Source organism: Bufo gargarizans, chromosome 5, assembly GCF_014858855.1.
Source record: "Bufo gargarizans isolate SCDJY-AF-19 chromosome 5, ASM1485885v1, whole genome shotgun sequence".
Classification (NCBI taxonomy): domain Eukaryota; kingdom Metazoa; phylum Chordata; class Amphibia; order Anura; family Bufonidae; genus Bufo; species Bufo gargarizans.
In genome coordinates this window covers 14318168-14327716 of record NC_058084.1, presented here as the reverse complement: position 1 = coordinate 14327716, position 9549 = coordinate 14318168, and the positions used below count along the sequence as shown (strand labels likewise).

At 44.2% G+C, this 9549-nt stretch overlaps 1 protein-coding gene across 1 annotated transcript; it reads right to left on the bottom strand.

Moving 5' to 3' along the window:
• Positions 1-883: 883 nt before the first annotated feature.
• LOC122939105 (chromatin accessibility complex protein 1-like) lies at positions 884-8656 on the bottom strand. The gene is made up of 3 exons (XM_044295089.1): positions 8516-8656; positions 7611-7737; positions 884-1264 (listed from the first exon to the last, which is right to left on the bottom strand). The coding sequence occupies exons 1-3, from the start codon at positions 8636-8638 to the stop codon at positions 999-1001; spliced, it is 516 nt and encodes a 171-aa protein (XP_044151024.1). The 5' UTR covers positions 8639-8656; the 3' UTR covers positions 884-998.
• Positions 8657-9549: the final 893 nt, after the last annotated feature.

Below are 9549 nucleotides of genomic sequence, written 5' to 3'. Positions count from 1 at the left end.
TGTGTGGTGTAGTATAGAGGATCTATCGGCTCTCCTGTGTGGTGTAGTATAGAGGATCTGTCAGGCTCTCCTGTGTGGTGTAGTATAGAGGAATCTGTCAGCTCTGCTGTGCTGGTTGTAGTATAGAGGATCTATCGGCTCTCTCCTGTGTGGTGTAGTATAGAGGATCTGTCAGCTCTCCTGTGTGGTGTAGTATAGAGGATCTGTCAGCTCTGCTGTGGGGTGTAGTATAGAGGATCTGTCAGCTCTCCTGTGCTGGTGTAGTATAGAGGATCTGTCAGCTCTCCTGTGTGGTGTCGTATAGAGGATCTGTCAGGCTCTCTGTGTGGTGTAGTATAGAGGATCTGTCAGCTCTCCTGTGCGGTGTAGTATAGAGGATCTGTCAGCTCTCCTGTGTGGTGTAGTATAGAGGATCTGTCGGCTCTCCTGTGTGGTGTAGTATAGAGGATCTGTCGGATCTCCTGTCGGTGTAGTATAGAGGATCTGTCAGCTCTCCCTGTGTGGTGTAGTATAGAGGATCTGTCAGCTCTCCTGTGTGGTGTAGTATAGAGGATCTGTCAGATCTCCTGTGCGGTGTAGTATAGAGGATCTGTCAGCTCTCCTGTGTGGTGTAGTATAGAGGATCTGTCAGCTCTGCTGTGAGGTGTAGTATAGAGGATCTGTCAGATCTCCTGTGCGGTGTAGTAGTAAGACACATAGCTCTGCATAGGAGCTGCATACAGGAAACAACTCAAGTGTCCCCCTCTCCAGATGAATCAGCTGTTAAACGGGTTGTCTAACCCATCAGCCCATTTACTGTGGATCAACATGTATCATATTTGAATGTGGCCCCCGTGGGTAGAGACCACACAAGTCCATAAGGACTTTCCACAAGGTCCACTTATATTCAGACAATTTATTGGGAATGTTGATCCATTATAAACAGTAAAAAAATAAATCTACAACCGAGAAACAAGAAAAGTCTTTTAAACCATCAGGAACACCAAGAGACCAGAAGATCAGTCGTCCTCCTCCTCCTCCTCCTCCCCCTCATTATCCTCCTGTTCATAATCCTCATCTTCTTCATCAGAGTCATCGGTCTCTTCTTCTTCCACCTCCACCTCCCCCTCCCCCACCTCCACCTCCTCCTCCTCTTCTTCTTCCTCTTCCTCCTCCTCTTCTTCTTCTTCCTCCTCCTCTTCATTACTGTCATCATGGACGCCGCCTTCTTCCTTCTCCAGCATCTTGAGGTAGTCACTGGCAAGGATTTTCTTCGGCAAAATGTCTGCAAAAGAAAAAGTTGACAATGAATACAACGTTTTCTTCCTGGTTAGTTTGGATCCCGTCTCCTGGAGAATTACAGGAAATTCATCGCGATTTTACTATGAAAATTACTACCTTGCGCTACTTTCACACTAGCGTTAATATTTTCCGGCATTGAGATCCGTCATAGGATCTCAATACCGGGAAAAAACACATTCATTGTCAATAGGGACAAAACTGAACCGAACTGAGCGCTTCGAAATGCATTCTGTTCTCATAGACCTGATCTGTCCTGACCCACAATGCAAGTCAATGGGGATGGATCCGTTTTCTCTGACAATAGAAAACTGATCCGTCCCCCATTGACTTTCAATGCAGTTAATGACGGATCCGTCTTGGCTATGTTAAAGCTAATACAACCGGATCCGTTCATAACGGATGCAGAAAAACGGAAATGCTAGTGTGAAAGTAGCCTTAGAAGTGCAGTACTTATAATAAGTCTGTAGATTGTTAAAGGGGTTTTCCCGAGATATATTAAGTGGTGACCTATCCTCTGTGATGGCCCGCATTGCTGAGAAATATGGTTTTATTATATGCAAATGAGCCTCTAGGAGCAACGGGGGCGTTACCATTACACCTAGATGCTCAGGTTTCTTTGCCACTGTACTTCGATTGACAGGGCAGGCAGTGAAAGCATGAGCCTCCACACATCTCCATAGACATAACTATAAAAAGAAGGTATGGGAGTCAGAATATGGCCTTGACAAGAAAAAAATTATTATAATTATTTTTTAAATAAAACACCATAAAACTAGTGAAATGGTGCTTTTTTTTTCTTCAAATTCTACCCTATTTGGATTTTATGTTGCCGCTTCCCACTACATTATATGCAATATTAAGTGGTGGTAAAAGAAAGTACAACTTGTCCCGCAAAAAACAAGCCCTCATACGGCTATGTGAATGGAAAAATAAAAAAGTGATGGCTCTGGGAGGGCAGGGAGCGAAAAACGAAAACGGAAAATCACTGTGTAAGGAAAGGGTTAAAGGCTATATACGCCTTTAACCACTTCAGCCCCGCTAGCTGAAACCCCCTTCATGACCAGAGCACTTTTTACACTTCGGCACTACACTCCTTTCACCGTTTATCGCTCGGTCATGCAACTTACCACCCAAATGAATTTTACCTCCTTTTCTTCTCACTAATAGAGCTTTCATTTGGTGGTATTTTATTGCTGCTGACATTTTTACTTTTTTTGTTATTAATCAAAATGTAACGATTATTTTGCAAAAAAATGAAATTTTTCACTTTCAGCTGTAAAATTTTGCAAAAAAAAACGACATCCATATATAAATTTTTCGCCAAATTTATTGTTCTACATGTCTTTGATAAAAAAAAAATGTTTGGGCAAAAAAAAAATGGTTTGGGTAAAAGTTATAGCGTTTACAAACTATGGTACAAAAATGTGAATTTCCGCTTTTTGAAGCAGCTCTGACTTTCTGAGCACCTGTCATGTTTCCTGAGGTTCTACAATGCCCAGACAGTAGAAAAACCCCACAAATGACCCCATTTCGGAAAGTAGACACCCTAAGGTATTCGCTGATGGGCATAGTGAGTTCATAGAACTTTTTATTTTTTGTCACAAGTTAGCGGAAAATGATGATGATTTTTTATTTTTATTTTTTTCTTACAAAGTCTCATATTCCACTAACTTGCGACAAAAAATAAAAAATTCTAGGAACTCGCCATGCCCCTCACGGAATACCTTGGGGTGTCTTCTTTCCAAAATGGGGTCACTTGTGGCGTAGTTATACTGCCCTGGCAATTTAGGGGCCCAAATGTGTGAGAAGTACTTTGCAATCAAAATCTGTAAAATATGGCCTGCAAAATCTGAAAGGTGCACTTTGGAATATGTGCCCCTTTGCCCACCTTGGCAGCAAAAAAGTGTCACACATCTGGTATCGCCGTACTCAGGAGAAGTTGGGGAATGTGTTTTGGGGTGTCATTTTACATATACCCATGCTGGGTGAGAGAAATATCTTGGCAAAAGACAACTTTTCCCATTTTTTTTATACAAAGTTGGCATTTGACCAAGATATTTTTCTCACCCAGCATGGGTATATGTAAAATGACACCCCAAAACACATTCCCCAACTTCTCCTGAGTACGGCGATACCAGATGTGTGACACTTTTTTGATGCCAAGGTGGGCAAAGGGGCACATATTCCAAAGTGCACCTTTCAGATTTTGCAGGCCATATTTTACAGATTTTGATTGCAAAGTACTTCTCACACATTTGGGCCCCTAAATTGCCAGGGCAGTATAACTACGCCACAAGTGACCCCATTTTGGAAAGAAGACACCCCAAGGTATTCCGTGAGGGGCACTGCGAGTTCCTAGAATTTTTTTTTTTTTGTCGCAAGTTAGTGGAATATGAGACTTTGTAAGGAAAAAAGAAAAAAAAAGAAAAATCATCATTTTCCGCTAACTTGTGACAAAAAATAAAAAATTCTAGGAACTCGCCGTGCCCCTCACGGAATACCTTGGGGTGTCTTCTTTCCAAAATGGGGTCACTTGTGGCGTAGTTATACTGCCCTTGCAATTTAGGGGCCCAAATGTGTAAGAAGTACCTTGCAATCAAAATCTGTAAAAAATGGCCGGTGAAATCCGAAAGGTGCACTTTGGAATATGTGCCCCTTTGCCCACCTTGGCTGCAAAAAAGTGTGACACATCTGGTATCGCCGTACTCAGGAGAAGTTGGGGAATGTGTTTTGGGGTGTCATTTTACATATACCCATGCTGGGTGAGAGAAATATCTTGGCAAAAGACAACTTTTCCTATTTTTTTTATACAAAGTTGGCATTTGACCAAGATATTTTTCTCACCCAGCATGGGTATATGTAAAATGACACCCCAAAACACATTCCCCAACTTCTCCTGAGTACGGCGATACCAGATGTGTGACACTTTTTTGCAGCCTAGATGCGCAAAGGGGCCCAAATTCCTTTTAGGAGGGCATTTTTAGACATTTGGATCCCAGACTTCTTCTCACACTTTCGGGCCCCTAAAAAGCCAGGGCAGTATAAATACCCCACATGTGACCCCACTTTGGAAAGAAGACACTCCGAGGTATTCAATGAGGGGCCTGGCGAGTTCCTAGAAATTTTTTATTTTTTGCATAAGTTAGCGGAAATTGATTTTTTTGGTTTTTTTCTCACAAAGTCTCACTTTCCGCTAACTTAGGACAAAAATTTCAATCTTTCATGGACTCAATATGCCCCTCACGGAATACCTTGGGGTGTCTTCTTTCCGAAATGGGGTCACATGTGGGGTATTTATACTGCCCTGGCTTTTTAGGGGCCCTAAAGCGTGAGAAGAAGTCTGGAATATAAATGTCTAAAAATGTTTACGCATTTGGATTCCGTGAGGGGTATGGTGAGTTCATGGGAGATTTTATTTTTTGACACAAGTTAGTAGAATATGAGACTTTGTAAGAAAAAACAAAAACAAAACAAACAAAAAATTTCCGCTAACTTGTGCCAAAAAAAATGTCTGAATGGAGCCTTACAGGGGGGGGGGGGGGTGATCAATGACAGGGGGGTGATCAATGACAGGGGGGTAATCACCCATATAGACTCCCTGATCACCCCCCTGTCATTGATCACGCCCCTGGTAAGGCTCCATTCAGACGTCCGTATAATTTTTACGGATCCATGGATCGGATCCGCAAAACACATGCGGACGTCTGAATGGAGCCTTACAGGGGGGTGATCAATGACAGGGGGTGATCAGGGAGTGTATATGGGTGATCACCCGCCTGTCATTGATCACCCCCCTGTAAGGCTCCATTTAGACGTCCGTATGCGTTTTGCGGATCCGATCCATGTATCCATGGATCCGTAAAAATCATGCGGACGTCTGAATGGAGCCTTACAGGGGGGTGATCAATGACAGGGGGGTGATCAATGACAGGGGGTGATCAGGGAGTGTATATGGGTGATCACCCGCCTGTCATTGATCACCCCCCTGTAAGGCTCCATTTAGACGTCCGTATGCGTTTTGCGGATCCGATCCATGTATCCATGGATCCGTAAAAATCATGCGGACGTCTGAATGGAGCCTTACAGGGGGGTGATCAATGACAGGGGGGTGATCAATGACAGGGGGTGATCAGGGAGTGTATATGGGTGATCACCCGCCTGTCATTGATCACCCCCCTGTAAGGCTCCATTTAGACGTCCGTATGCGTTTTGCGGATCCGATCCATGTATCCGTGGATCCGTAAAAATCATACGGACGTCTGAACGGAGCCTGACAGGGGGGTGATCAATGACAGGGCGGTGATCAATGACAGGGGGGTGATCAGGGAGTTTATATGGGGTGATCATGGGTGATCAGGGGTTTATAAGGGGTTAATAAGTGACGGGGGGGGGGGGGGTGTAGTGTAGTGTGGTGTTTGGTGCGACTGTACTGACCTACCTGAGTCCTCTGGTGGTCGATCCTAACAAAAGGGACCACCAGAGGACCAGGTAGGAGGTATATTAGACGCTGTTATGAAAACAGCGTCTAATATACCTGTTAGGGGTTAAAAAATTCTGATCTCCAGCCTGCCAGCGAACGATCGCCGCTGGCATGCTGGAGATCCACTCGCTTACCTTCCGTTCCTGTGAGCGCGCGCGCCTGTGTGCGCGCGTTCACAGGAAATTTCGCGTCTCGCGAGATGACGCGTATATGCGTGACTGTGCGCCAGCCTGCCACCTCCGGAACGCACATGTGCGTTAGGCGGTCCGGAGGTGGTTAAGGGGCATTTATTTTTATTTCTGCATTGTACTTATTTTGAGCTAAAAATCTTTTTTTCAATTGGTCTTTATTAACAATATGGAATATTTTCCTCTGTACAGAGCCGAGATGCTCTGCTAGCTGCCTGACCATGTTTTCTCTTTTCCGTCATCTGAGGGGCAGACGGACTCCTTATCTCTGACGTTTCTAAACACTCATTAGAGCTCAGTTCTTACCTTACTGAGGAGAACACGGCTTAAATAACTGTTTATGACCTCTCAGTAGTTTGGAGATAAGGTTTGGCACAAAGGGCAAGTACCAATCACACAGCTAGAAAAATAGTTAACCCTTTGTGACAGAACAGCTAAATATTTGTAATAAAGGCCAATTAAAAATAAGTTAAATGCAATCATAAAAAATAAAAATAAAATTTACTCCAAAAAGGTGTTAACCCCTGTTTTGGGCCTTCGTGGACAAGCAATTGTGTTTCATTTTTTTTCATCATTGTATTCTAAGAGCTATAACTTTGTTACTTTTCGGTCACTGCCGCTCTATGTTGCACCATTCTGGAGTCCAAATAACTTACAGATTCATTTTTAACTCTTTCTGGAGGGGGAACCATAAATACTGCCACTCAGTTTTTAAATTACAAATTTTGTGGCGTTCACTTTTTGGTAAAAAAATAACTCTATCCCCTGGGGTCAGTTGGATTACAGCGACTCCAAGTATATATCGTTTTTTAGTTTGTTTTTTACGTTTTGCTACATTGGCACAATAAGGACAGTTTTTTAGTTTTTTTAAAGAATGTTTCTGTGTCGTCACATCGCAAGACCTGTAACGTTTTTATTTTTCTTTCTACAGAGCTGTGTGAAGGTTATTGCTCCATAACACTGATTGTTTGTTTTTATTCCCTATTTTGGGTGGCGAATAAGCAAATAACAGCAATTCTGGAAATGTTTTATGTTTTTTTATTTGGCTATTTTTTTTACGGCACTCGTGGTGTGGGCCTCTTTCACACGACCGTATGGCTTTTTCAGTATTTTGCGGTCCGTTTTTCACGGATCCGTTGTTCCATTTTTTGTTTCCGTTTTTCCGTATGGCATATACAGTAATTACTTAGAAAGAAAATTTGGGGCTGAACCATTGAAATAAATGGTTCCATATACGGAACGCAAAAAACGGCCCGCAAACTGAAAGAAAAAATGGCCGCGGGAAATTGGCTTAATTGTGTAGCTCGGGTCATTACAGACACAGCCATAACTAATACGTCGAGAGGATTTTAATTTAGCTTTTTTTTTTTCTATTGAAAAAGGTGCATTTTTTTTTTACTTGGAGATTTGTTTTATTTAATGAAACTTTAACTTTTTTTTAACAATTTACTAGTCCCACAAGGAGACTGTGTCGGGCGATCTTTCGATCACTTCTACAATACACTGTGCTGCTTATGCGGTACACTGCATTATACTATCGCCCGCCATGCTAAGACATCATCCTAGTGGTATGCCACGTCTGAGGTGACACAACCCCTTTAAGGGCTTGCCACATCCTCTTTCACCAAGCAGCAGAAGACATGACGGGGGCCATCACTTACCAGACAGGAACTGGAAGGTCTCGGACTCCTCGGCCGTGTGCGACAAGTCGTCGTACGTCAGCGCGTTGGACTCTTTGCCGCTGCCGTGCTTGTAGGAGTACGACGCCAGGTATTTCACAAACAGCTCCTGCCGGGGAGAAAACAGGAGGATATGTCAGAACCAGGGGCCCGACGGACCACCGGACCTTCTGGATTAAAGGAATTCCAGTGCACATGGGGTTAGCGATCATGAAAGGGACGCGGTAACGATCCATGTACTCTTCCCGTGCGGCTCAGCTTGCATTTCATTCACATTAAAGGAACGCTCCAGCCAGTACAGAGGGGGCGGAGCACGACACCGGGATTCTCGCTTTGCCCACAGGTCTGTAACTTTCTTGTGTGTTAGGATCTCTGCTGGCTGTCAGTGAATGGTAACATCCTTGTTGACAACCAGAGGAGGAAAAGGGATACAAACCTAATGGCTCGCACACAGCAGAGGGTCCGTTACAGTGGTAATAGAGAACTAGGGATTTCTAGATCAGAGCTGGAACGCTCTCGATTCCGGCTCTGTGGCTTTTGCGCGATTGGACAAGTAGGAATCGTGGTCTATTCACTGACAGCAAGCTAAAGGGCACAAACTAACAGCGCAGAAGAACCGCGGCAGTCCGATCGCCCCAACTGCGCTGCAGAAGTAGCTAAAATCTACGGCATAGAAAAAACGTAAAAAAGAAAACGACACTAGGTGCGAAGTTGTGGCGCGACATTGCGGTCTTAGGTCACATGACTGCAAATCATCCCATAACTGTAACCATACCGCCCCAGCCCTGTATTATCCCTTTACCAGTCATGATTGACCCCCCCACCCCTATCTTCCGGGTGATGTCACATGACGTCATTTACTTCCCGCGTGACGTCACCCTCAGTACCGTAGCTTTGGCCGTGATGATCAGGGCATCCTGGTTGATGCTGGACACATCAGGGGAGCTCCTCATGATCACTTTGATCCGGGCCAGAGGCAAAGACACGAGCCGGCTCTCTGTCCCCGCCATCTCCCTGTGTGTGTGTGAGCGCGGGAACAATAAAGATTTCTGCCTTCAAAACAACACGGACAACGTGCAAAAGACATGAACTACGTCTCCCGTGATGCTTCGCGGCGGGCAGCAGGGGCGCTGAGCCAGTGCCAGACCGTCAGATAGTACTGTGATAGCGGCCAATAGAGCGAGGCATCACGGGAGCTGTAGTTCTATGTACAGTCTGGAGTGGGAACCGGTTCCTTTGTGTTAAGGGCCTTACAATATTATCAGACTCTGTACAGTTGTATAAAGTGGGCGTGGACTGTGGTGACCAATCAGATTTAAGGTTTCCTTTTGGGAACTGAGATCTGGTCTCTGGTTGCTATGGGCGACAGCGGCACATAAGGCTGTGTTCACACAGGGGTTCTCTTTGCATTATTCTGTTCTGTTGTGCAGACAGCAGGCCCTTTAGCCCGGCTTCCATGTCGCGGATGCACTGCTGCCCATTAGCGACTGCAGTCAATTTGAAAAACGCGCCTGCCGTGTGTGAACACTGCCTATGATTTTAATGGGGTCGGTACCTCATTCTCCGTTATGTCAGGATGACGGCAAAAATACCGCACGGCGCCACTTTACTGCATTCATTATCAAAAGCAGAAACTTAAAAAAAAATAAAAATTATTTATAGGGTTTTCAAAGAGAATTGACGTTTATTTCCGGGATGTCTTTTTTCCCACTGTTTGACAATACTTCCAGCTTGTTTTTTCTATCCTTATAAATGTCGGATATTTTTATTTCATCCCCTATGTTTCCTTTTAAGGAATCAAAGACGGTGCGCTGAGATTCTTGTCTGTAATCTATCCGTTTTTTTCTTAGCTTTCCTACTATCCCATAATAAATTAGGAAAGAAGGTTTTTCTGTCCCTCTTTTGTCCTTGCACTCTTCCT

Coding starts and splice junctions, on each gene's coding strand:
- LOC122939105 (XM_044295089.1), bottom strand. CDS start 8,638: ATGGCGGGGACAGAGAGCCGGCTCGTGTCTTTGCCTCTGGCCCGGATC. Junction 7,738..8,515: donor TCATCACGGCCAAAGCTACG/GTACTGAGGGTG, acceptor TCTCCCCGGCAG/GAGCTGTTTGTGAAATACCT. Junction 1,265..7,610: donor GACCTTCCAGTTCCTGTCTG/GTAAGTGATGGC, acceptor TTTCTTTTGCAG/ACATTTTGCCGAAGAAAATC.